Source organism: Chlorocebus sabaeus, chromosome 21 (genome assembly GCF_047675955.1).
Source record: "Chlorocebus sabaeus isolate Y175 chromosome 21, mChlSab1.0.hap1, whole genome shotgun sequence".
Classification (NCBI taxonomy): domain Eukaryota; kingdom Metazoa; phylum Chordata; class Mammalia; order Primates; family Cercopithecidae; genus Chlorocebus; species Chlorocebus sabaeus.
The window spans coordinates 89,954,088-89,981,907 of NC_132924.1; the positions used below are offsets into that span (position 1 = coordinate 89,954,088).

General features: G+C 38.0%; 1 protein-coding gene across 15 annotated transcripts in view; it reads left to right on the forward strand.

Moving 5' to 3' along the window:
* ST7 (suppression of tumorigenicity 7) overlaps positions 1-27,820 on the forward strand; it is a 276,697-nt gene that overhangs the window by 143,646 nt on the left and 105,231 nt on the right. For all 15 annotated transcript variants that reach the window (XM_073009298.1, XM_007982681.3, XM_007982683.3 and 12 more), the window contains 2 exons: positions 617-699; positions 19,428-19,587. In XM_073009298.1, the coding sequence (XP_072865399.1) occupies positions 617-699; positions 19,428-19,587 (243 nt within the window). The remainder of the gene's footprint in view (positions 1-616; positions 700-19,427; positions 19,588-27,820) is intronic.

Sequence of the window (27,820 nt, forward strand, 5' to 3'; positions counted from 1 at the left end):
CATTTGTTTTCATTGATTCCATTTATTTTGATGACCAGTTTAAAAGCCTTTAAGTAAGTTGAAAAAAACCTTTTACTCATCATACAGTGGCCAAAACCACAATTACTTTTGCACCAACAATTTGTCCTCCCTTATTAGGGGTAACCATAGTATAATAATCTTTAATAACTAATATATTAAATATAGCTATTTTCAATTTATTCTAAGGTTGAAATACTGCTTGTTGATGCATCAGGGACTCTGATGTGCAGGTCCCACAAAATATGTAAGAGCACCTTCTCTTTTTTGGCTAAGAGGTTTGTAATCAACTTTGATTAAACTCTTCCGTGGTTATGAATCCATGAAAACCATTCTCAACAATTGTTTTGGGAGTTAGAAATTACAACTACTCTATTTTCTCGTATGTAGCTTTTTTCTTTCAGGATATGTTACTTGACACCTAATATTCTGAGCCTGTGTAATGGTGAATCATTTTAATGGGATCTCACTATGGTTCTAAGAATTCTCATCATCAGAAATGAATGATTTTACCAGAGAGAAAAATGAAAGAGCTGTTTTTACTGACATACTCATACATTCCTTGTTCTTCTCCCTTTCTCTCTCTTTTCTTTTTCAGTGAGCATGTTTTTGAACACATTAACACCGAAGTTCTACGTGGCCCTAACAGGCACTTCCTCACTAATATCAGGGCTTATTTTGGTAAGTGGTGGAGTCTTTCTCATTTAAAACCTTGCTGATTAGTAATATGTATATTAGTGTATGTACAATAAAAAAACTGGAAGAATATACACTAACAGGTTATAGTGATTATCTTGCTCATGTCTATATGTTGGGGAGTGGATTCATAGAAGCCTTTTACTACCCCATTATATTTCTGAAATATTTGAAAAAAATTTAAGCAATCGTATATTACTTTGTTGAAGGGGAAAAAAACAAATGTAAATGAAATGGAAAATAAAGGAAGACATAATTCTCTGTCAGATTTTACTATCTAAGATATTGTAAAATAAATGTAACTCAGTTCAACTAAAAATCATCAAAATGGGGCCAGGCGCAGTGGCTCACATCTGTAATCCCAGCACTTTGGGAGGCGAAGGCGGGCGGATCACTTGAGGTTAGGAGTTTGAGACCAGCCTGGCCAGCATGGTGAAACCCATCTCTACTAAAAATACAAAAAAATTAGCCGGGTGTAGTGGCGCATACCTGTAGTCCCAGCTACCCGGAGACTGAGGCAGGAAAATGGGTTGAATCCAGGAGGCAGAGATTGCAGTAGCCGAGATCACGCCATTGCACTCCAGCCTGGGTGACAGAGCAAGACTCTGTCTCAAAAATAAATAAATAAATAAAACCATCAAAATAGAATATTGTGCAAAATCAAGATCAATAGAATATAGCTTTTTTTTTTAAAAAAAATGTATTGACATGGATTGTGACAATTCTAAGGTTTTTCCACCCTTCATCTTCTTTTCTTTCTAAATTTACATTTATTTATGCATTGCTTCCTTTAAAAAAATCCCAAACGTGCCAAAAAGCAATATGATTATCATTTGTATGGCTCTATTACCTTACCTTTGTAACAGTTGCAGATGTGCTACATCGTAACACCTGAAGTAGTTAGTTTTAGTGGCCTCAAATGGGGACCATCTAAACTCAATGGTACTACTCTAATAGAATTAAATGACCTTTAAGGCAAAAGAGGTTTTATAAAAGCTTTTTTTCTCTGTACCCATATACTTGTGGTTAAATTATTATAGAAACAAACATAAGAAAAATTTTACAGAGTTGATATTAAGAAAAATGGATGACAGAAGAAAAACAGAAAAGCTTTAGAGAAGGGTGCAAACATGTGAAGCAAAGAGCATCAATGTACCTGGAATAATGGTGGATTTCAGAAGCTTGAGCTTGTAAGGAGCCACAGTAAAAAGGTGGGAGAAATGTATGCAGGAACAGAAACCTGCAAACAGAGGAGAGGGATGATGGCAGTGTGGGGAGGATCTTTTTGTGTGCAGAGAACATCCAGGTTCATCTTGCTTTGCTGTGTCATCTGGATTGCTAAACTTGTGGCATGAGATGTTTAAAGTTGATGTGAAACGTCCTCCCACACATCTCCATTCTCAGTTGCAGGGTCCCACTCTTTTCCAGTTAATGCCCTCACTTTAACAGTAGACACCTGACGAGCCTGAGCATGTACCTTTCATTGCACATCAGCCACTCACATGATAAGAGCTTGTGTCTGATTTTCCACACTTTCCAGCTGTTTCTCTACAGGAGCTAAGACTCTCACTAAGGGCACTCTTAGAAGATTCGAGGCTCAGTATGTGCTTCTGGAGCCAGGAGTTAGAATCCCTGAGTTCATTGTTTTCTTTCATGACCTTGTCCAGTGAACTTAGGAGCAACCAACCAGCTTCATTATATTCCTTGCTTTTCCACATATGGTCAAAGGTATTATGTGTAGAGTTGCTGAACTCTTTGCCTCTCAAGAGTGGTGAATCAGGAGTATCAAATGCATTTATTTTGCGTAACTCTCTAAACAGTTCATGCCAAGGACGGTCAGTGTTCTCCATAGTATTAGAAGTAGAGTCCTTAGCGTTTTTGGATCTAATTATACTGAGCAGCCAACTCCAGAAACCCCAAAACCAACTAAAGAAATCTATCCTTAAAATTCTGTTTCTCTAGAACTACTTCTGGTACTAAAAGTTTGTTTTGGATAAGAGGAAATCCAAATAGAAAGCCCATTGCTGGCTGCAAAGACCAACCCAAGTTAAGGGGAAGCATATTAAACTTCCTCTTTAAAATTGGTTGAAATAAGGTATATGTGATAATTTATACCATGTCACCTCTTAAATACTAATCAGTTCACTTGTATGTGTCTCTGAAGTTTTCCCTGTTCTTTAGAGACATGGGAAAAATAAAGACCCTGTAGAAAGTGGCTCCATAAAGCTATAAAGCTGGTCACTAATTTATTCCATGTAAGGACTGTATTTTATTCTGAGATTGTGTCCTTACTTTTTAACATTACAATGTTCTTCTGAAATGATGGTGATAGTGTATGGTAGTGCTATTTTACTATTACTACTTTGCAAAGAAGAATATAGCAGCCCCACATTGGTCTTCACATTTGTCGGGGGGGCGGGGCACGAACTCTTTGCTTCAGAGAACAACCACCTCAAAAATTTACTTCTACTTAACCTGTTGAGGAACAACATAAATTGTCCAAATGGGAAATAGTAAAAATATTTGAGTCTGACCTAGAGCAATGAATGGAGAAGAGAAAGGCTTTAGATAATCTCTTCAATCTAGGGGATTGAGGGCAGAGGAAAATAATCTGAGAGAGGATTTGGTGGAGGGAAGCCAGCAAAAACTGTTTTGCTAGAAAACCACAGAAAAAACTGTGGTAAGTGCTGAGGGTATGGGAATGAATCTCTCACTCCAAAGGTTTCTAACTTTATTAATTAAAAAAGATTTTCATTAGGAGGCAATATACTTACTATTTAGAGCTAGGTAAGAAACTATATTAATATATTGAGAATTACATGATATCCAGAGAGGACAAGGAGTAGACAGAAGATGATGAGAGAAAGTAATGAAAAGGGGAGATCAGTTTCAGTGAGACAGGTGATAGAAGAGAAAACCATGAAAAAGGAAGAAGTCAAGCGAGCCCTGTTTGCAGACATGATTTTATATTTAGAAAAACCTAAAGCCTCCACCAAAAATGGTTAGAATTGATAAACGAATTCAATAACGTTGCAGGATACAAAATCAGCATACAAAAATCAGTAACATATATGCTAACAGTGAACAATCTGAAAAAGAAATCAAGAAAGCAATCCCATTTACAATAGGTACAAAGAGCGTAAAATACCTAGGAATTAATTTAATACAAAAAAGTGAAGGATGTATACAAGGAAAACTATTAAACTCTGATGGAAAAAAATTGAAGAGGACACACAAAAAATGGAAAGATATTTTTTGCTCATGGACTGGAAGAATTAATATCATTAAAATGACAATACTCTGCAAATAAATTTACACATTTAATGCAATCCCTATCAAAATACCAATCACATTCTTTACAGAAATAGAAAAATAAATCTAAAATTTTTATGGAACCACAGAAGACCCTGAATAACCAGAGCAATCCTGAGCAAAAAGAACACAACTGGAGGCATCACACTACCTGACTTCAAAATATTTTACAAAGTTATAGTAACTAAATCAGCATGGTACTGGCGTAAAAACAGACACGTAGCAATGGAACGGAATAGAGAGCCCAGACATAAATCCACACATTTACAGTTGACTCATTTTCAACAAAGGCACTGAGAACATACGTTGGAGAATGGACAGTCTCTTCAGTAAATATGCTGGAAAAACTGAATAACCATATGTTTAAGAATGAAGCTGGACCTCTGTCTCTCACCATATGCAAAATCAAATAAAAATGAATTAAATACTTAAATCTAAGACCTGAAACCATGACACTTGTGAAAGAAAACATTGGGGAAATGCTCCAGGACATTAGTCTGGGTAAAGATTTTTTGTGTAAGACCTCAAAGCACAGGCAGCCAGAGCAGAAATAGACAAATGGGATTATATCAAGCTAAAAAGCTCCTGCACAGCAAAGGAAACAATAAACTGAAGAGATAACTCATAGAATGGGAGAAAATATTTGCAAGCTATTCATCTGACAAGAGATTAATAACCAGAATATATAAGGAGCTCAAATAACTCAATAGCAAAACCCCAAATAATCTAATTATAAAATGGGCAAAGATCTGAATAAACATTTCTCAAAAGAAGACATGCAAATGGGCAACAGGTATATGAAAAAATGCTCAGTATCGCTAATCCTCAGAGAAATGCAGACCAAAACCACAATGAGCTATCATCTCAATACAGTTAGAATGGCTTCAAGTGATTCTCTTGCCTCAGCCTCCAGAGTAGCTGGGACTACAGGCATGTGCCACCATGCCCAGCAAATTTTTGTAAGAAGACAGGGTATGGTAGGTGCAGTGGCTCACGCTTGCAATCACAGCACTTTGGGAGGCAGAGGCAGGAGGGTCACTTGAGGCCAGGAGTTCAAGACCAGCCTGGCTAACATGGTGAAACCCTGTCTCTACTAAAAATACAAAATTAGCCGGGTGTGGTGGCACACGCCTGTAGTCCCAGCTGCTCAGGAGACTGAGGCAGCAGAATCACGTAAACCCTGGGGGCAGAGGTTGCAGTGAGCTGAGATAGTTCTACTGCACTCTAGCCTGGGCAACGGAGTGAGACTCCGTCTCAAAAAACAAAACAAAACAAAAACTGGTTATAACAGAAGCTGGTGAGGATGTGTGGAGAAAGCGGTACTCTTGTACACTGTTGGTGGGATTGTAAATCAGTACAGCCACTATGGAAAACAGATGGATGTTTCTCAAAAAGCTAGAAGTTGAAATGGCATATGATCCAGCAATTCCACTACTTGGATATATATCCAAAAGAAAGGAAATCAGTATATTAAAGAGATACCTGCAGTCCCATGTTTATTGCAGCACTATTCTTAATAGCCAAAATTTAGAATCAATGTAAGTACCCATCAATTGATGAATGGGAAAAGAATATGTGGTATATATTGTAGAGATGAACAGAAAACTTCCCCTTCACCCTTGAAAGGTTGACAGAAAAATCAACTGACAAATGATAGATTAATAAGAGAAAAGGCGTAAGAAATTTATTATTAACGTGCACAGGAGAACTACAGAGTGATTGCCCAATATCTCAGTGGGGTTAAGAAGCTTATATATGATCTTGAGGTTACAAAAAGATTGGGGTCTTGGATCCTGGCAAAACAAGTTATGGTGGAGAAACAAGTTGTGGGAGGGGGAAAAGAGGAATTTTGTTGAGGGCAATACATGATTACTAGGGAGAATGATTGGATCAGGGAACAGAGATTAATTTGTAAATAATTCTCTTTGGAATTTGAATATTCCACAATGGACTGTTTTTCAGTGATAAAAAAGAATGGAATTCTGTTATTTGCAGTGGCATGGATGGAACCGGAAGTCCTTATGTTAAGTGAAATAAGCCAAGCACAGAAAGACATATATTGCATATTTTTACTCATATATGGGAGTTTAAAAAGTAGATCTCAATGATACAGAGTAGATAGATTGGTGGTTACCAGAGGCTGGGAAGGTCATGCAGGCTACAGTGTACTGCACACTGCACAGCTGATTGTAACCTTGACCTCCTGGGCTCAGGCAGTCCTTTGTCTCAGCCCCCCAAGTAGCTGGGACCACAGGTGCGTGCCATCATGTCTGGCTAATTTTTTATATTATTTGTAGTGATGGGGTCTCCCTATATTGCCTAGGCTGGTATTGAACTCCTGGGCTCAAGCAATACTCTTCCCTCGGCCTCACAAAGTTCTGGGATTACAGGTGTGAGCCACCATGCCTGATTGAGATTGATTAATAGGTACAAATATACCAGTTAAATAGAATAAATAAGACCTAACGTTTGACAGATTGCTAGGGTGACTATAGTTAACAATCTGTTGTATACTTCAAAATAGTCAGAAGAGAATAATTTGAATGTTACCAGCACAAAGAAAAGAAAGATAAATTTAAGGTAGTAGATATTCCAGCGACCCTGATTTGATCTTTACATATTACATGAAGGTATCAAATTATCACACATACCCTGAAAATATGTACAGCTATTATATATCAATTTTAAAAAGCAATGGGGAGAATCAGGGATTGTTGATGTGATGGGACTTCAGTCATTCATCCCTAAGCCATTCATTTTTCAGAGGAGAAAATCGAGACTAACAGAAGAAAGAAAAGGAAATGTTTTATCTAAGCTCATGTGGTTAGTCTGTAGCAAAGCCAGGCCTAGAACCTAAGTCTTCATGTTCCTACCTTAATATTCTTTTTTTTTTCTTTCAAAGCTTGTTTATTTTTATTTTTAAATTTTTATTTCAATGGGTTTTTGGGAAACAGGTGGTATTTGGTGATTAAGTTCTTTAGTGGTGATTTCTGAGATTTTGGTGCATCCATCCCCCGAGCAGTGTACACCGTACCCAATGTGTAGTCTTTTATCCCTCACTCCCTTCCCACTCTTTCCTCCTCTGAGCCTCCAAAGTTCGTTGTATCATTCTTATGCCTTTGCATCCTCATAGCTTAGCTCCCACTTATGAATGAGAACATACTTTTGGTTTTCCATTCCTGAGTTACTTCACTTAGAATAATGATCTCCAATTTCATCCAGATTGCTACAAATACCATTATTTCATTCCTTTTTATGGTGGAGTAGTATTCCATTTTTAAACTTTTTTATTATGATCGTTCTTGCAGGAAGTAAAGTGATACTGCATTGTGGTTTTGATTTGCATTTCCCTGATCGTTAGTGATATTGAGCATTTTTTTCATGTTTTTTTGGCCATTTGTATATCTTCTTTTGAGAATTATCTATTCATGTCTGTAGCCCACTTTTTTTTTTTTGAGACGGAGTTTTCGCTCTTGTTGCCCAGGCTAGAGTGCAATGGCACAATCTCGGCTCACTGCAACCTCTGCCTCCTGGGTTCAAGCAATTCTCCTGCCCCTGCCTCCCAAGTAGCTGGGATTACAGGCATATGCCACCATGCCTGGCTAATTTTTTGTGTTTATTAGAGACAGAGTTTCACCATGTTGGCCAGGCTGGTCTGGCCAACTTCTGACCTCAGGTGACCCACCCGCCTCAGCCTCCCAAGGTGCTGGGATTGTAGATGTGAGCCACTGCACCTAGCCTTTAGCCCACTTTTTGAAGGGATTTTTTTTTCTTGCTGATTTATTTGAATTCCTTGTAGATTCTGGATATTAGTCCTTTGTCAGATGTGTATATTATGAAGATTTTCTGCTACTCTGTGGATTGTCTGTTAATTCTGCTGATTGTTTTTTTACTCTGCAGAAGCTTTTTACTTTAATTAAGTCCCATCTATTTATCTTTGTTTTTGTTGCACTTGCTTTTGGCTTCTTGGTCATCAAGTCTTTGCCTAAGCCAGTGTCTACAAGGGTTTTTCCAATGTTATCTTCTAGAACTTTTATGGTATCAGGTCTTAGATTTAAGTCTTTGATCCATCTTGAGTTGATTTTTGTATAAGGTGAGAGATGAGGATCTAGTTTCATTCTTATGTATACATGTGACTTGCCGATTATCCCAGCACCATTTGTTGAACAGGGTGTCTTTTCCACACTTTATATTTTTGTTGTGCTTTGTCCAAGATCAGTCGACTATAATTATTTGGCTTTATTTCTGGATTCTTTATTCTGTTTCACAGGTCTGTATGCCTGTTTTTATACTAGTACCATGCTGTTTTGGTGACTGTGGCCTTACAGTATAGTTTGAAGTCAGGTAATGTGATATCTCCAGATTTGTTCTTTTTGCTTAGTTTTGCTTTGGCTATGCAGGCTCTTTTTAGGTTCCATATGAATTTTTTGGTTGTTTTTTTCCAGTTCTGTGAATAATGATGGTGATATTTTAATGGGAATTGCATTGAATTTGTAGATTGCTTTCGGCAGTATGGTCATTTTTTTCAATGTTGATTCTACCTATCCGTGAGCATGGGATGTGTTTCCATTTGTTTGTGTCATCTGTGATTTCTTTCAGCAGTGTTTTGTAGTTTTCCTTGTAGAGGTTTTTCACCTCCTTGGTTAAGTGTATTCCTAAGTTTTTTTGTTTGTTTGTTTGTTTGTTTTTGCAGCTACTGTAAAAATGGTTGATTTCTTCATTTGATTCTCAGCTTGGTTGCTGTTGGTGTATAGCAGGGCTACTGATTTGCGTACATTAATTTTGTATCCTAAAACTTTTCTGAATTCATTTACCAGTCCTGGGAGCTTTTTGGATAAGTCTTTAGGGTTTTCCAAGTATGTGATAATGTCATCAGCAAACAGTGACAGTTTGACTTCCTCTTTACCGATTTGAATGCCCTTTATTTCTTTCTCTTGTCTGATTGCTGTGGCTAGGATTTCCAGTACTATGTTGAATAGAAGTGGTGAAAGTGGGCATCCTTGTCTTTTTCCTGTTCTCAGGGGAAATGGTTTCAACTTTTCCTCATTCAGTATAATGTTGGCTGTGGGTTTGTCAGAGATGGCTTTTATTACGTTAAGGTATGTCCCTTCTATGCCGATTCTTTTGAAGAGATAAATAAGGTTGATAGACCATTAGTGAGATTAAGCAAGAAAAGAAGAGAGAAGATCCATATAAGCTCAATTAGAAATGAAGTAGGAGATATTACAACCAATACCACAGAAATACAAAAGATAATTCAAGGCTACTTTGAACACTTTTACACGCATAAACTAGAAAACCTAGAGGAGATGGATGAATTCCTGGAAATATACAACCATCCTAAATTAAACAAGGAAGAAATAGAAAGTCTGAATAGACCAATAACAAGCAGTGAGATTGAAATGGTAATTAAAAAGTTACCAACAGAAAAAAAAGTCCAGGACCAGACAGACTCACAACTGAATTCTATCAGACATTCAAAGAAGAATTGGTACCAATCCTGTTGACCCTATTCCAAAAGATAAAGAGGGAATCTTCCCTAAATTATTCTGTGAAGCCAGTATCACCCTAATACCCAAACCAGGAAACAATATAACAAAAAAATAAAACTACAGACCAATATCTCTGATGAACATAGATACAAAAATCCTCAGTAAAATATTAGCTAACTGAATCCAATAGCATGTCCAAAAAGATAATTCACCATGATCAAGTGGGTTTCATACCAGGGGTGCAGGGATGGTTTAACATACGCAAGTAAATAAATGTGATACACCATGTGAACAGAATTAAAAACAAAAATCACGTGATCATCTCAGTAGATACAGAAAAAGCATCTGACAAAATCTGGCATCCCTTTATGATTAAAAACCTACCTTAACATTCCTAAATAGAGTGAGGCAACTTCAGACTGGGAAAATGCTTGGTAAATTCTTACTAAATATGTGCCCAAAACATGGCAATCTTTTAACATATATGTTTTGTGGGGGGAGAAGGGGAAGGCATTACAAGTCTCCCTCGGATAACTATCATTTACATTTACAATAATATTTTAACATTTTCATTCAAAACATCTTGGAAATATTTTTTAAATAAACAGATAGGAAAAAAGAACTTTTCTGGATACAATTTCATACTGAAACCAGTGATTCACTCTGATGCTGAAAGGTAGGCTTTTGTTTGTACATTCCTTCTCTCAGGGGAAGGTCACTGAAAACTGTTACCTACTTAGATGATGTCAGGTACTGATCTAAAGCACTTTGCATGCTAACTCATTTACTCTTCCCCACAGTACAAGGTCATTGCTTTATTGTTTCCTTTTTACTTATGCATAGCCTCAGTAGGTAGAATAGGCCAGTTAGTAACCTGCCTTAGGTCACACAGCTAGCAATGGAGGAGCAGGCTTGGAACCCAGGCCATCTTGTGCAGGCAGCCTGCACTCTGTCACTCATTTCACTGCCTCTGTGGTCAGCTGTTTTTCTAGCCTGCTGTACGAATGGTAGGTCTGGACTTTATTCTAGCAGTAGCTTGGTGTAGATTCACAGGCTATAAATTAATTACCTCAGTGTGGGTTGTTTCCTTTCACTCTGGTAAGCTAGGCCTAATGTTTGTTTCCTTTTTTAACTCAAAGATGGTGAAGCCCCAACAGCAGTAAAGGGATTTCCCTAGAGCATGGCCACCTTTGCAGATCTGGGCTGGTGAGGTTTTCTGTGCCCCTGCTGAGCCGGATGATCATTGCTGGGCTATCTTATGGTACATTTGCCTTGCAGCATTCTCAGGAAGCAGAGGATACTTCCGACTGATAGGAAACTTTGAGCAAAGGAAAACCTCTCCTGTAGGAAAATTTTGAAAGGTCTCTCTCAAAATGCTGGTCTGTAGTGAGAGCTAAGTAACTACAGTGTGTACAGCTTTAGGCTCCTGCTTTAGAGCTTGTTGACATGCCTAGCATTTAGGGACTCAGCTTTGCCAGACCTCGAAATGAACCCAGGGTAAGGTTTCTATTCAGCCACTATCCTTTTCTGCTGAGTGCATTTCAGGGAGAGGCAGCATTGAGGTAAAGGATCAGGTGCCCTGCAAAATAGCTGTGGGCATGGAAGTGCTTAGCAGTTTGCTTCCTGGCCCTAGGGAGACAATTACCTAACGATCTCCCCTAAGCAATGTTCTAAGAGCCTACCATGGACATTTAAAGTATAGGGCTGACCCTGGAGAAATTGATTATTTGGGGGCCTCACAGTTTCTATGCTGGAGACTGAAATTATCAAATTAAATTGAATTTCTTTGGAAAAGAGAGCTAAAAACAAACAAAAACCCTGGTATTTCCTCTGTAAAGAAAAAGTCAGTTAACTAAAAAAATATACAATGTTTAAAAATAAACAGGTGTATATTTTATGAGATATCCCTAATACTTCTTAGTTCACAAGTTGAAAGCTAGCAATGACTTTGTTATACCATCTAGCTCACTCTTCCCTTTTAGTTCCTGTGCCTGTACCCATCCATCCAGCTTTTTCCCTTGCTGAATTTCAAGATACCCCTCTGTCTGCTTGGCACAAGCCTTCCCATCCCAGTCCAGTTCCATCTACAAGCACTGCACCTGTCATCACAGTCTAGACCTGCCAAGTTAGTCTTTTATCTGCTAGCAAAGACATGCCCAGCCTCTGCAGGCAGTGTTTATTTCAGTGCAGAAAATCTCTGGATTTTGCTTCACTTTTGGGAGTGGAAGGTGGATATGTGCAGAAAATGCTTTCCTTAATTATCTCAAAATGTGATAGAATGCATAAAATTCTATATGTTGTATTGACATTTATACACAGATTCCTATATCCCTATTAAAATGTGTGTGTATGTATTTCATTGGATACAGGGATCAATACACATTTTAATAGGATACAAGATATGTATATGTGTGTATATGTATATAGATATACATACATGTACATATGTGTGTGTGTGTGTGTGTGTGTATAAAACAGAGATATTTTTAAGAGACATCCAGAGCATAATTTTTAAAAGTCAGAATCAAGAACAGGAAATGGAGAAAATCAGAATGATAAATAAAATAATTAGTTCATGGATTAAATGTAAAATAAGTGTGTTTTTGGGAAAGTGGTAGCAGATGATGATTGAATAGGAATGAGTTATAACAAAAGATCTGTTTATTGAGTTACCACTCCATGCCAGGTGTACTATATTAAGCACTTTGCATATATTATTGCATTTAATTCTGATTGAAATTCTGAGTGGTAGGTATGACCAGTGTCTTTATATTGCTAAGTATAAACAGACACAAAGTTTAAATAATTTGGCCAAGATTATATAGCAGTTAAATCATGAGATTCAAACCCAGTTCTCTGACCTTGCCTTCCATCTCCTCTTATTCAAAAGTAAGAGAGCGGAGTTGAAGATTGCTGTGTCTCCTTTCACCCCTTTTTCATCCATCTCAAGAACTTGAACTGCACTTCAGGTAGCACTTTAATTGATAGGCATATGGATCACCCAAAATGATGGTGATTCTGGAACAAAGAGTGGAAAAAGATGCAGGGAAACTTGATTACAAGGGCTCTTGGGGGGTTGGGGTGGGAAGTAGCACATAAATGTCAAGCTGTGTCATATCTGAAGCACCTTGCCTCTTGACTCTAGAATAAAGAATGAGAGATATGCTGTGAGGGCCAGATGGCTGGGGAGCCTGCAGACAATGAGAGGAAACAGGCTCATTTAACCTTGTCAGATTACAGCTTCTTGTGTTCACCACGGAAGTAAATGATCTTCTGCAGGAGACCCCGTGTCAGGCAAAGAAAGTAGATTGATACCTGTCGTGGACTGATTGTGGACATGAGCATTTGGGTAGAACAGATTAATGATAAGATATGGCAAAGGTGAAGAAGGTGAATGAACTAATGGCAGATAAAGGGACAAAACTGCCATTTTGGCTTTTTCAGCTTACATTTCAGCACAAATTGAGATACTTGAAAGTCATGTAGTTGCAGTGCTGAGCAAGAATGCTCAGAAGCAATCCACTTTAAATCAGTAAAGACCTAAGGACTAGGCATTCAGAAAGCTTGTGACTTACCTAGGAAACTTTGCTAGGTAAGGATGGAGTGAAGACTAGAATTTAAATTTCCACCACTCTGCCCTAGCACCATTCTGCCTCTCATAAGGTTTGCCTGGGAAGGTGGATAGCAGCAGGGTGTAGCGGTTGATATTTTCGTTTTAACAGACACACAGAAGTGGGTCAGGTAGATAAGAAAGAGAGAGTGGGGAGAGGGAAAGAGAAAAGAAAAAGGAAAAGAAAGAGGGAGGAGGAAGACTGCAACCTTCTTTGGAGGAAACATTTTTTCTTTTTCCAATTGGCTATGGGTTAGTCCAGATTTGTCCAGCCTAGAACATAGACCAGTACTTAGCACATTTGTATTTTATTTGTGTGATCATTTATTGTCTTCTTTCTCTTTAGAATAGAAGCATCACAAAGGCAGGAACCATATCTGTGTTTTTGCATACTACTGTATACAAAATGCCAGCATAAATACTTGGAAAATATTTGTCAAATGCACATAAGATCCAAGGAATGAATGAATTAACTGCCTGCATCAGAATTATCTGGGAACTTGTTTAAAATGATAGATTCCAAGCACCACCCAGGCTAACTGAATTAGAATCTCTAGAGGAGGGACCTAGAGGACAGCTGGCAGGGCTTGGGGTGAATGACACAGGCTGGCTTTTCCCAATTCTCAGTGGTCTCCATGGCTTTGCTCAGGAGAGTTACCCTCCCTTTTAGGCCACAGTAGTTAATGCTGCGGTGGAAAATCTCGTCCATGAACTTAGAGACACTGAGGTGGGGATGGACCATTGGCTGTTGACCTTGAAGAGAGCCTTACTTCCCTGTGTTTTCTTAAAGTCTTGGCAACAGGTGGCCAGAAAGGCGGGTGGAAGGGCAGGATGCCAGTTTACATGGCCCCTGCAACTGTTTAGGGGAACAGGTGGCTGAGGAGGGATTGACTGAGATCTAGGAAGCAGGAGGCCAAGACCCACTCGGTTGCTATTCTATATTCCTAAACAAAATATACAGAAACCAAGAATGTAAAAAAAAAAAAAAAAGTTTTATCTGTCATAAGGAATTAGGAAGGACTTTGTAACAGTCAATATGGTAAAAAGAATATACTTTGGGATCAAAAAAGAAACTAAAAATGTTACAGGTATTACTGTAACACATGCCAACTGCCTAGGTTTATCTTCTTAAGCCCAGATAATCCCCTTTTGCCAAAAAAAAAAAAAAAAAAAAAACTGTTTACCACCAGATATATTTTTGAAGACTTAGAACAGGTGTTGGTTTGGCAATCTTTCTATCTAGGAGTAGACTGCCATAAAGTTTCATATTCCTTCTTCAGCCTCTACCATCACTGTATCTATCCTCCTGTGACATCATTGTAATTCTTAACAAGCACTTAGCCAATTTCAAGCTTTGACATCTTTTGATTTCCCACGGGTTTAATGGCGTTGGTGTGGAATTACTATGCTTTTGCTGTGTGGAAATCTGGAAGCATTTTTGAGTGTGATAATAGGGCATAGGCAAATTCCTGACGCATGAAGTGTTTTATATACAGAATATGCAATTCAAAAGAAGAGGAGGACTTATTGGATAGGAAGAATCTAGGCATCTTGAGCAAAGGCTTTTAGGTCTGCAAGGTTGATGGAAGGGCCTTGTTTATTGTTCCTTTGCCAGATTTTTGTTCCCTGCAGGTAAACATGAGACAAGTTTGAAGCTTAGGGCAGCTGGAAACCTGGGTCTCTGCCCCCAGCTCCCAGCCCCAGTACTCCTTGGTTATCCTCTCTGCTTCTGTCAAATAATAATGAAGGAACTCACTGGGCATTGGTAACTGGGTCCTTGCCAAATGTATCTTTGTTTTAAATATGATATGGGCCTCGAGTATAGCTTCTGGCCCTTCTGCCTTGTAAGATATAGGTCCAAACCACTTCCTCAGCCCTCATTCCCAATTACATCCCCACCTCCCTTATTCCCAGAAGATAAACCTTACCCGCATCTCCACTGAGATCAGTGTCACCCAGTTTTTATCCGCTTATTGCCTTCTAGCCTGGGAAACAGCTCATAACACACTCTACTTTCCAAAATAGAATGTCTCCCCCTGTTCATTCTTTCTCTTTCTTCCTATCTTAGAGCAAGAAGTGGTTGGTTTTTTTGTTGTTGTTGTTTTTTTGAGACAAAGTCTCACTCTGTTACCCAGGCTGGAGTGCACTGCCGCGATCTCGGCTCGTTGCAACCTCCGCCTCCTGTGTTCAAGAAATTTTCCTGCCTCAGCCTCCCGAGTAGCTGGGATGACAGGTGCCCACCACCATGCCTGGCTAATTTTTGTATTTTTGTGGAGATGGGGTTTCACCATGTTGGCCAGGCTGGTCTCAAACTCCTCACCTCAGGTGATCTGCCCACCTCGGCCTCCCAGAGTGCTGGGATTACAGGCGTGAGCCACTGCGCCCGGCCGGTGAGTTACTTTTTAAAGGCAGAATAGATGTGCTTCCTACTTGGCATCATGTCTCTGGGTAATTTGTACTCTTTCCCACCATCAGTTTCTCTCTTTCCACTGGATTCTTTTCCCCTAGCACAAATATGTGTGAGCCTCTCTTTTTCGTAAAAAACAAAATGAACACAAAATCTTTTATTGATCCTGTTGTTTATTTAGACAATCTCCCATTACATCAACCAGGCCAGCCCTTATCATCCATCCAGTCAACCTTCCAACTATCCTTCCATTCAGTCTTCTAATCATCCCTCCCTTTCTCTCTCCGTCTCTTCGTCCAACATTAACTGAATGCTTACAGTGATCTTATTTTACACATTAGAAAACTAATCCCCAAGGAATCAAGAAAAGCAACCAAGGTCACATAGCCCAGCTATCTAGTTTAAAGGGGTTTTGCCTTTAAACTAAATGGTAAGGTCCCTGTTGACTTCCTAAATCCCAAACCCGCTTGATACTTTTTATTCTCATCTTACCTGACCTTCTTAGGGGAAGAGCATGAATAGGAAAAAAGCACAGGAGAGGTTTTTAAGACTATGAAATGCATATTTGTATTTTAATTTTTTGGTTATCCATCAGACTAAAAGCTGTTTTGTTCCACTGTGACAGGCCCACTGAGCTACGAGCATGTCCAAGAAGTACTTTTAAAATCTAAATTTGTTTATGAGAGCTCTGCTGTTTACATTGTAGGTATGCACCAGGGAAAAGAATTCAAAGTGACACCGAATATGTGCGCATTAAATAACACCATCTGCCCATTTGGATCTGTGCAGCTCTTTTAAAATACTGTGAGGTAATCGCCCAAAGCCTGACATGTTTCAGAATAAGGGAAAGATTTTTATGTTCAGACCCTAGATGAGGACACTGTGTTTGAAGTTTCAGAAGGTTTTGAGTTCTTTCCTTCTTTCTTTCCTAGTTGTTCATTCAATATTTATTAGAAGGACAGGGTCCTTTTTTATTCTAGTGTCCCTTGTACACAGCAGAGGTCCATCTTTGTACTTGTGTTCTCTGTACACAGCAGGGGCTGTAATATTGCAGGGATATGACAAACCTGAGAAGGCCCTCCTTTTCCTCCCCGAAGAGCTGCATGAATAACCCAGTCTTTACTGAGGTCTGTTATTACTGCATTAGAAATACTGGGTCGAAGGTCTATCACCTATTACAAAGCAAATATCCAGTTAATACAAGTCATTTTTACCTTAGGATGAGTAATCTGGTCCCGGTTGATAGACTACTTCTGGATTGGTTTTTATAACTAGGAAAGCACAAAGGGACAGTGTCAGAGGGCACTTGGAAGTAAAGATTTGAAAAAAGGAATGATAGGCTACATCTGTCTGTTTACATGAAGCAAGGGAGCTATAAAAAGCCTTGTTTTAGGGCCTTGGTAAGATAGTGACAGAGGGTAGGGGCTTCTGGCTAAGTGACTATTTAATTAGCTATGAGACTTTGGTCAGGTCATTCTACCTTGATGGGTAGTTCTCATTCTGCAGCTGTAAGTGGACTCTATGTAGACCTTTAAGGTCCTTTGTAGCACTGACACTTTATGGTTCTGCTGGAAGAACTGAGAAATCTGAAGAAAGCCAGGGTTTGTGTGTGTGTGACGGGTACGGGCATGTCAGGAGCCTGTGAGAGGTATTATGGATCTGTGACATAGACTTGTAGTGGCAGGGGCCAAGTCTGTAATATTGGAGCACTGCTTATGGTTGGTGTGGAACATGTAGTGCTGTGTGATGGAATCAGTGAACTTAGGAGTGGCAGGTGCTCCAGCAGCACAATATAGAAAGCAGAAAAATGACTTGGGGCAAATAATTTTCTGGGTCCTTTGGAGTCTTCTCTTCTAATAAAGGCAAAGCCATGAATCTATTGAGGGCCTTGTTTAGTGGTCAGGACTGTACAGTGAGCAGTACCCTTTGTCATGATGATTTCCAGTACTTTCTACCAACGGTCTAGTAACAGGCAAAATGCTGTACTAACCTGAATTGTAGACTGGCATAAAGAGGGGTGCCTCATGGTAGCATGTGAGGTGTGCTGCCCGTGGAAGGGATGTGCATCGTTAACGTAATAAATGGCAGCTTTGCTATTACTTTTGACAACCAACTGCAGCAGGCACTGACTTAGGTGTTTTACATGGGGTTAGTATGAAAATTGAGGACCCTTGAGATAAACAATAAATACGATTTCCACTTACAGTTGAAGAAACTAATGTTCAGATAATAACTCACCTTCTAGATCCCTTCTAGACTCCCTTCTAGATCCATGGTGTGTAAATTTATCATTCCTGAACTTTCTTCCTTTATGCAAAATCCCATTCCTAGTCATTCCAAATGTTACAGATTAGTCTTGTCCCTTCTTAACTTGCTAGTATATTCTCCCCTCTCTGCCCAGAGAAAATACTTGGATGTTTTAACATGTGATAATTCACGATAGGTTGAGCACTTTAAAATCTGAAAATCCGAAATCTTAAGTGCTCCAAAATCTGAAACTTTTTGAGTGCTGACGTGACACTCAAAGGACGTGCTCACTGGAGCATTTTGGACTTTGGATTTTTGGATTAGGGATGCCCAACCAGTGTGATACACATATTCCAAAATCTAAAAATACTCAAAATCCAAAACATTTCTGGTTCCAGGCATTTCATTTAAGGGCTACTCAACCTATAGTCAAAAAGAGTAACTCCCTGGGATTAAATCAAGGTGTCCTGTTATAGGATTGGAAACGTTTCACTGGATTGATACTTCCTTCTGGTCGTTCATAAATGTTCCTTATATCTTTTTAGAAATCTTTAATAGAACAAAAGAGAGAAAACATCAGTTTTAAAATTATAGCCCAAAGTCCATTCCAGAGTAGATAATCTTGTTTTTATGGAATAAGTAAGGATAAAGGTAATTCTATGTTAATTGCACATTTTATGTTATAAAAATGTAGCTATCCTATGAGACTCTGGGATATGATTGATTCTTAAATTTCTTCTGTGGAATGATTTGTGACTGCCTAAGGAAACCACCAATCAGGGAGGAGAGAAAAAGATGTGGGAGAGCGCCGCTTTGAGCAGTGGTAGGAAGTGTTCACTGTAGAGAGGCAGAGAGCTCAGGTAAGAAGTGTTGGGGGAGGTCACTGCTTTTCCAGTGCTTAGGAAGTCCTGACTTCAGTCTAATCATATAAGCATCATTGTTCTTTCGTTACTGAAAGTTATTTCTTTTCCCTTTTGTAATTCACAGTACATAACAATAGGCTTGTGAACTAGTAAACATTAATGGTGTACAACAGATGCTTGTGTTTATAAAGCACTTCTCTGCAAGTGGGATAATGCTGAACCTCAGTGGCTGGGTGCTATCCATGTGGGAAATGGGATACATCTCATTCTTTTGTTCTGTAAAACCAGTATTTCCTTAAGGAGGTCTTACCAAACACCCCCGCCACCTCCCCTCCCCGATTTTGCTCGTAAGCATTTTACACAGGTATGGTTTTTATCAGAATATAAAGTGCAAAGAACTGGAATATTTCATAAACCATATTTCAAAAACTGATTTATTTCTATACATTTCTGGAATTGTCTTTCATCTATGGTGATTTTGTTATTTGAATATTATATACAAATTTGGAGAAAAATTATATTGAGCAGTTCTTAACAGTGTTCTTTTATCCATGATTGATATTATAGTTTTTTGAAACCAGTATTAAGCAGAGAAAACCACACTGAGAATTTTAAATGTTATTATTAATTTTACTAAAAACTAATTTTTAGAATAAACAGTTTTTGAAATGAAATGTATTTAAGGTGGATAGAATTAGTAAATGTAACATGTTTTATGGGCATGTGTACAGAAGTCATAAATGATAACAGGGACCATAAACACGCTTATTTTTCTGTTTTAGATATTTGAATGGTGGTATTTTCGCAAGTATGGAACTTCATTCATTGAACAAGTCTCAGTAAGCCACTTGCGCCCCCTTCTGGGAGGGGTTGACAACAACTCTTCCAACAATTCTAATTCCAGTAACGGGGACTCCGATTCTAATAGGCAAAGTGTCTCAGGTATGGAATTTCCTTCAGGTTGCAATATTATTTGCTCGCTCTTACTAAATTATTATTGTTACTCATGCTAAGAAAGTAAGAATGCTGTTATTTAAACATTAGGCTTCAGAGAAAAATGCAGTTCATTTTCCCATGGAGTTGACAACCTGTATCAGAGAAGGAGGGTATAAATATCCTAGGGAAAGGACATGCTTATCTTATGAATTTTACCCTCTTTTTTTTTTTTTTTTTTTTTTTCATGTGAGAGTTTGCCCTGTCACCCAGGCTGGAGTGCAGTGGCATGATCTCGGCTTGCTGCAGTCTTCACCTCTTAAGCTCGGGTGATCCTCCTACTTCTCAGTCTAGCAAGTAACTGAGACCACAGGTGTGCACCACCATGCCTGGCTAATTTTTGTACCTTTTGTAGAGATGGGGTTTCGCTATGTTGTCTAGGCTGGTCTCAAACTCCTGGGCTCAAGTGATCTGCCTGCCTTGGCCTCCCAAAGTGCTGGGACTACAGGCGTGAGCCACTGTGCCGGGCTTTTCCCATTTGACTTAACCAACAGTCACTTAGGTCAGTGTTCCCAACCTGATGCTATAGCTTCCTTGTCCATAGTTTCTCAAACCTCAGTGAATAGATTCATTTTCTTCCACGATAATGGCAGAATCTCGTGTCTAACTAGATCTGATCACATCACTCCTCTGCTTAAAAGGTATCATTGGTTCCCATTCCACCGAAGATAAGACCCAGGTTTCGGATTCCTTAGCACAGCACGAGCTGCTAGCCAACTTTGGCTTCTGTCACAATCCAGTCCCTTTCCCATATGTCCTGTTTTCTAGTCACATGAAGCCAATTTTTATTTCTTGAACATGCCGTGTTTCTCATGACACTCTGCCTACAAGTCTCCCTTTTCCCTTATTCATCCATCCAAATCACTATCCAAATCAAATGTCACCTCCTGAGAAGCCTTCTCTGATAGTCTGTACACTATCTCTCTACTTCTGTTAATCTTTAATATTTTTACCTTTAGCAACACTTATCAAATTACATTGTGATTTTTAAAGTATGGCTTTATTGTAGTATCTCTAGCATCTTGCAATGTCTACTATTTCTTTGAAACAAAGCTACTGTTACAGCACTAAGAATAGCATCAACATTCATATAAAGAATAAGGCTTAATCAAGGCATCCACTAAGAGAGACAGCAAAATAATAGTGAAAATGGGAAGGGTATGAACTCTTCATTGCATTGAGAAATGATGTCAAGAGATTTAGATCAAGTAGAGAGAGAAGGGAAACTTCAATGAAAATATAAATGTATTCACTATAAAAAATGGTCTCAGATGAGGATGGTTTCTGTTTTCAATCTGTTAATTTTCTACAATGTTCTTTGTCATTTAAAGGCTATAGTAACTCAAGTCAGACAATTAATCTGTGGGATATACACAGGAGATGCAAAGTGGTAGCAGTTATCCACCACTGCTCATGCCTGGCGACTGAATGATCAAGATTCCTCGTTAGAATAATAAATAGCATTTATTATAGTAGCTGGTTAAAGTAATGTTTTGCTTTGCTGAGGTCTCTTTTCCTTTCATAAAGTGAATGAGTTTACAAAGTCTCAGACAATTTTGTTACCTGGCTGGGCAATGCCATCTTTTATACATGTACCCTTTAGTCATAAAATAAATTGTACCAAGAGGTGCCCAGTACTACTCATAGCAGGCTGGCAGAGTCTATTAAAAGAGTATTGACTTAAAATCTGGAACAAAATTTATATATACACTGATCCTTGATTCGTACAACCTGGTTAGACAGTTACGAAATGTGGGTCGGTTGTTCTAGACAGGAAGGAAAAAACCTAATGTGGCTATTTAAATTTCTTCTTCTTTATCCTTCAAGTTTTAGAACTGGTGGCTCTCTCCTTGAAGGAGCAAATTACTTTTCCCAGCTTGGGTCGGGATCTCCTCCTTTGTTTTCCTTAGATTTGTATGTTTTCCTCATACAACCAGAGCACTTATCCATTGTCTCCTTTGATAGAGTTTTCCATGGGGATAAGAACTTTGCCTTTAAAAAAATCATATTCATAAAAACCTACACAAGACTAGGTTCATAAGAAGTACTTAGGTAATGTTTACTCAGTTGACAGAGAGACTGAGCTAGGAAATTCTTCCCACTTGTTTTATAAGAGGAGAAAGTACAGGCCTTGCATGTACTCATGTGTTAATTCATTGAGTTTCAAAGAAATAGGACACTGCAAGAGGCTAGAAATAAAGCCATGCCTTAAAAATCACAATGCAATTTGATAAGTGTTGCTAAAGGTAAAAATATTAAAGATTAACAGAAGTAGAGAGATAGTGTACAGACTATCAGAGAAGGCTTCTCAGGAGGTGACATTTGATTTGGATAGTGATTTGGATGGATGAATAAGGGAAAAGGGAGACTTGTAGGCAGAGTGTCATGAGAAACATGGCATGTTCAAGAAATAAAAATTGGCTTCAAGTGACTAGAAAACAGGACATATGGGAAAGGGACTGGATTGTGACAGAAGCCAAAGTTGGCTAGCAGCTCATGCTGTGCTAAGGAATCCAGAACCTGGGCCTTATCTTCAGTGGAATGGGAACCAATGATACCTTTTAAGCAGAGGAGTGATGTGATCAGATCTAGTCAGACACAAGATTCTGCAATTATCATGGAAGAAATGAATTCATTAACTGAGGATAACCTGTGTAAATTCTCACTTTTGTTTGTATTTTTTACTTGGCTAAGACTGAGCTTTTGGATAGTATTACTAATTCAACGATAATATTATCTACTAGTATTCATTTGATATTAATATCTACTAGTATTTACTGAGTGCCTACTATGCATTCTATATGTCCATTCATTTCTTGTATAATAGATAGCAGCATTTATTATCTGATATCATAACAGTGTGCAAATAGTTATCCTTAGAAAAATGGAAATTCCCTTGTCTAAGTATATTTAGGTCTCCGTCTGCCCACTTCTTGACATTTGGGCTTCTGATATTTGGCTGACTCAGCTAAACAAACGTGTGCTAGTTTGGAAGTGCCAGATACCACTGGAATAATACCATTGTCTATTTCTGTTTTTGTGGTAATTTTGATTTTTGAATAAGAAAAATACTAAAAAGGTACATTGTCTGAATTTATCTCTACTTTTTTTTTTTTTTTTTTTTTTTTTTTTTTTTTTTTTTGAGACGGAGTCTGGTTCTGCCGCCCAGGCTGGAGTGCAGTGGCCAGATCTCAGCTCACTGCAAGCTCCGCCTCCCGGGTTCACGCCATTCTCCTGCCTCAGCCTCCCGAGTAGCTGGGACTACAGGCGCCCGCCACCTCGCCCGGCTAGTTTTTTGTATTTTTTAGTAGAGACGAGGTTTCACCGGGTTAGCCAGGATGGTCTCGATCTCCTGACCTTGTGATCCGCCCGTCTCGGCCTCCCAAAGTGCTGGGATTACAGGCTTGAGCCACCGCGCCCGGCCTATCTCTACTTTTAATCACTTTCTATTTCATAGTCTCATTTCAAATGCTAAGTATCAAGACGGTCCAAAGCTGAGGGTTATCAGTGTATTTTCTTAAACTTGTTTAAAAATTCCCATTGCCTTCGTAATAATAAAATGACTATTGGCCTTAATAACAGAAGGGTGAATCTGTTGACTTTCTTGGAGCATCATAAGACAGCCCTTTGCTGAATTGTACATGAAATATAATATGGCTCACAAAGTCTCATGGATGTTGGCAAAGGCAGTGTAATGGTATTTTATTGATTATTTGAGAAAATCATTGAAAATAATAAATGGAAAATATCAGTTATAAACATTGTTCTATATGAAAATTCAGTGTAACTCTTTCCTTAAGGAATAATTTGTTTTGAATAAAAGCTGAAAAACATGGCCTACCTAAGAACAACTTGGGATGGGGGTGGTGGAGTGAGGAGTGAGAAAGGTTGTTATGGTTACAGGCAGATTGTACATATATTTTTAAACTTCTGGATTTGTACAAAGTGGCCTGAATGCAGACTTGCTCAAAATTTGCAGTGATCTTTATCTGTGGGCCAGTGGAGAAATGTAGTTAATTATACAGTTTCTTACTTCAGTCAAGCTTCAGATTGTTTGGCTGAAGTTAGCATTTGTGTCCATTCCACTGGTTTTGCTTTATTTGGGAGCTAAACTGCTGTTTTCGTCTCAGATATGCAATTTCTGATAAACTCTGCTTATATATTCTGCCACATCACCATGTTTCTCACTACCATTTCTTAATTCAGCTTAGTTTATGAGCTGATGATGAATAGGGATTTTAAAGGTCTCAGTAACATTCTGAATTTGGGTTTATGGGAACATCTGTTTGATAATTTGCCTTGTTCTCAAATAAGATGCCATAAAGACAAAGGTTTGCAGTGTTCACCTTCTTCAGGATAATGCGAAAAGTGGAGAGTGCTCTGTCACGTGAAAAACATCCCTGCCAAAGTCAAGTTTAAATTATCTGAGATATTTTAATAGCCTCTTGCATAGAACTGGATCTTTAAACAAACTGGATAGTCACTTGGCTTCCTGTCACAAATCATCTCCTTTTAATCTCTTTTAATCTTCATAAGATATATACATGTATATTCCAAATTCTAAATAATTTTAATAATTCTATATAAATGTATATATTCTAAATTCTGAATTAAATTTTATTACATGGCTAGAAGCAATTTAAGCGCTGATTAAATTCAGCTAATAAAGGAAAACAATGGCGATGTAGAAATTCAGGTAGAGTAAAAAAAATATATTCAAGACCTTCGTAGATCACAAATTTTCGTAACACTAGAACAAATAATTTTCTCCATAGGAAGCCATTTCGTTCCAATAATAATAACTAACACTCTTAGTGTCTGCTATCAGCTTTGTATGATATTATCTCTTGTGATCCTCACAATAGCCCCAGGAAGCAGATATTATTATTTCTCGTTTATAGTTAAGGGAGCTGAGGCATAGCAAGGTGAAGTAATCTGTCCAGGGTCACATGGCGGATAACCTGGGTCATCTTACTTCACAATTCAAGTTCTTAAGCACTTTAAAAAATTCAATTGACCTTGTCCAAAACCTCTGTGAGGTCTGTAAACCAAGATTAACATAATTATCACACAATTAAAATAATAATTTTAGTAAAATTCTACACTACAGTGAATGACATTATTTCTGAAGTGACATTAACCTAAACTTACTGTAGGAACAGGTCAGTGGCAGGATTGCCAGTGGTTGACAGTTCGGGTTCTGGGGTCAGACAAATGTGGTCCTAATCTTCTGTGTGTGACCTTGGGCAAGTTGTTTAACTTTCCTACGTCTTAGTATCTTAACCCGCAAACATGGGAATAGCAGTGATGTCTGCCGCATAGAGTCACTTGAGCATTAAATGAGGTCGTGTGGAAATGTCAAGTCAGAGGACAGCCATTTGGCAGTGTGCCCAGATGAACTGATTTCTCTACGCGTGTGATTGTGGAGAATGGCAGTCACTTGGAGGTATGGCTTTGTGGTCAGCCAGGCTTACTCACTAGCTGAATGACTCTTTTATATCCAGGCCATTCAGTGCTTGCCTTTCAAATATATTCCTCAGCAAAACTGCAAAGTGCTACATGTCAAGGACCTTTCGGGCTGCTCTCTAATAGTCTCAATGCGGGTAAACTCACCACAATCTAATGGATGTGTTGAAAGTGATTATCTTATGTTATCAATGTTTTTCACATCTTTTTAAAATCCTTTGCCAGTAAAATTTGTGCTCTAGTACAAATTAGATCTCCAGTTAAATGATGATAATACCTAAAACAGTTTTAGTAGCTAGGGAATACTTATTTAGTAAAGTTATTTCACAATTTCCACATTATTTGGTAGGATTGGTTGACTTAGGTGAAAAATGACCAATGAGAAGTGTATGACAGAAGCTGCTACAGATTTAACCATCTCAACAGTATTCTTGAAGAAAGTAGTACATTATCTTAAATAACAGGCCAAAATAATGGTCTTAAAATTCACATGTACTTATATCTTTTGTTATTTCATAAATAATTTCAGATAGTAACATATTTGAATTGAAAGCTACCTACATATTTTTGTGTCTTTACTTCTAATCATTGTTTCAAAATAGCATTTTAAAGTTATGAAACAGTTAAAGCTCAATTATTTAAGAATATGAATATTTTTACTCATAATGATTGCTTTAAATTGATTTGAATAATGTAGAGAATTGGGTATTCATTTCTGAGCTATCAAAGCTGATAAACATATGCACAATCACTTGTCAGAAATTGACTGATTTGGGGTTAATTTTATAATACAAGGCAATGAAACTTTAGCTAGCACCCTTTTTTGTTGTACTTTGGAACTAAAGTGTTTAAAAGTGTTAAAAAGTTCCTAACGTTTTTCCAGAGGAGTTTTAAAAAACCGTTTCTCTAGTGAAAAGTCTAACTGATGGACTCACAATATTTCCAAAATATGATGTTGCAGGATTTAACAGGTTTGTTGCATATAATGGATAAGAGTTGGGCAGTCTGGACACCAGGCCTTAATCTCATTTACCATAGACCTTATGGAAATTAGCTTTTCTGTTTTTACTTTTGTAAAAAAGATGTAATATATACCTCTAACTAATGTATGTAAGGAATATAGATAAATTGAGCTTTAGGCCCCTTTACAGAAAGGATCAATGAAAATCAAGCTCATAACAACAACAAAAGTTGCGGCTACTGCTGTTTGTAATAACGTTGTCATGCTTGTCCATACTTTAGATTCTGGGAAGAAGTGTTAATGTTTTGAAACCTTTCTGGGCCATGAATTAGCAATTTATAACTTTTGAAGTCCCTATGACTAGGAATGTTCTATCTTTTTTTTTTAATTTTAGAAAAAAGTTTTCAGAGTTAAATCGGGTGTAGAATAATATTTTCTTTCTGTGTGATTGAAAGTCCTGTGACTAGAGCCTTTTGTTTTGTTTTATGAGAATTGAGTTCTCTTCCCTTGAATATTGTGACAAAGGGAAAAGTCTGTGGTTCTCTCAGAATATTTATTCCCTCTGTAGAGCTTCTTCAGGTGGGTGCCAGTTAGTTCAATACCCTTTTCACTTTTCTGCCAAGGCTAAACATTCCTCCAAGACATAAGCTGTTATCTTTTTTTGGTAACCCGTGGCCTAATTGAGAGATTAATGCATAATTAGCTACTCAATACATGTTTAAACCACACAGTCTTATGAGTGATAGGATGGGCATTGTAGAAGAGTAGTTGAGTATGAAAATACATGAAATAAGTATGATTGCGATGGAAGGTTTTAGTAGGGAGTAGTGAGAGGGAGGGCTAAAAAAAAAAGGATTAGAGCTTGCTTTTAGAAGTACTTAGCTGTAGATAGTAAACATTATTCTTTAGGTTCTTTGTCTCTCACACAGAAACTTGTAATTATCTCATTATGACAAAGTAGGGAATCTCTTCCGCAGAGTTTGGGAATTAAACAAGTGTTATTCCAATATTTGCTGCTGCCCTTTTTCTTGAATTTCATTCTTGCATGTGTGCTGAGGATGGAGCATTTCTGTCAGCACTTGTGAGTAGAGACTGCACTGTGAATTGCTGCGTATGGAACTATAGAGAGCATGTTTGTTGTATTCAGGGCATATTTTTAACTATATTATTAATGATATTAGCAAGTTCGTGATGAAGTCCCAATCAACTTCTAGTGCATCTTGAGGGCATTAAAATTGTTGATGTTAATGAAGAATGGAAAATTCCTTTTGGAGGTAAAATTTTAAATCTGATTTGAAATAGAGAATTTATTCGTTAAAGGAACAAATAAGAAACTCTTACCCTCTGGAGATCTGAGTATTTCCTGACTTAAATCTTCATATTCTAATATGCTTGGCATTTATGTCCTTCGTCCCTATCACTAAAACATCAGGCAGCCTGATACTTATGAGGTATGTTCCCTAGAGTGATTCCAGACTGAGTTTTTGCAGTCAAGGTAAGATTATGGAACAGAGGGACAAAGAAGAAATTAACATAGCTGTGGCCTAATTTCAGAGCAAAACTTTGACATGTGCTCATGTTTGACCTCTAGATTGCTTGTTTCTTAAAAGAAAAATATACCTGTCTTGCACCTTCAATTTAAGGGCATAACTAGTGAAGACATTTCTTAGGTACTTCTTCATTACATGTCTTATTCTCACTTAGAACAGTTTACCTCTGATACAATTACTTAGATCTTTTTTTCTAAGTTTTAGG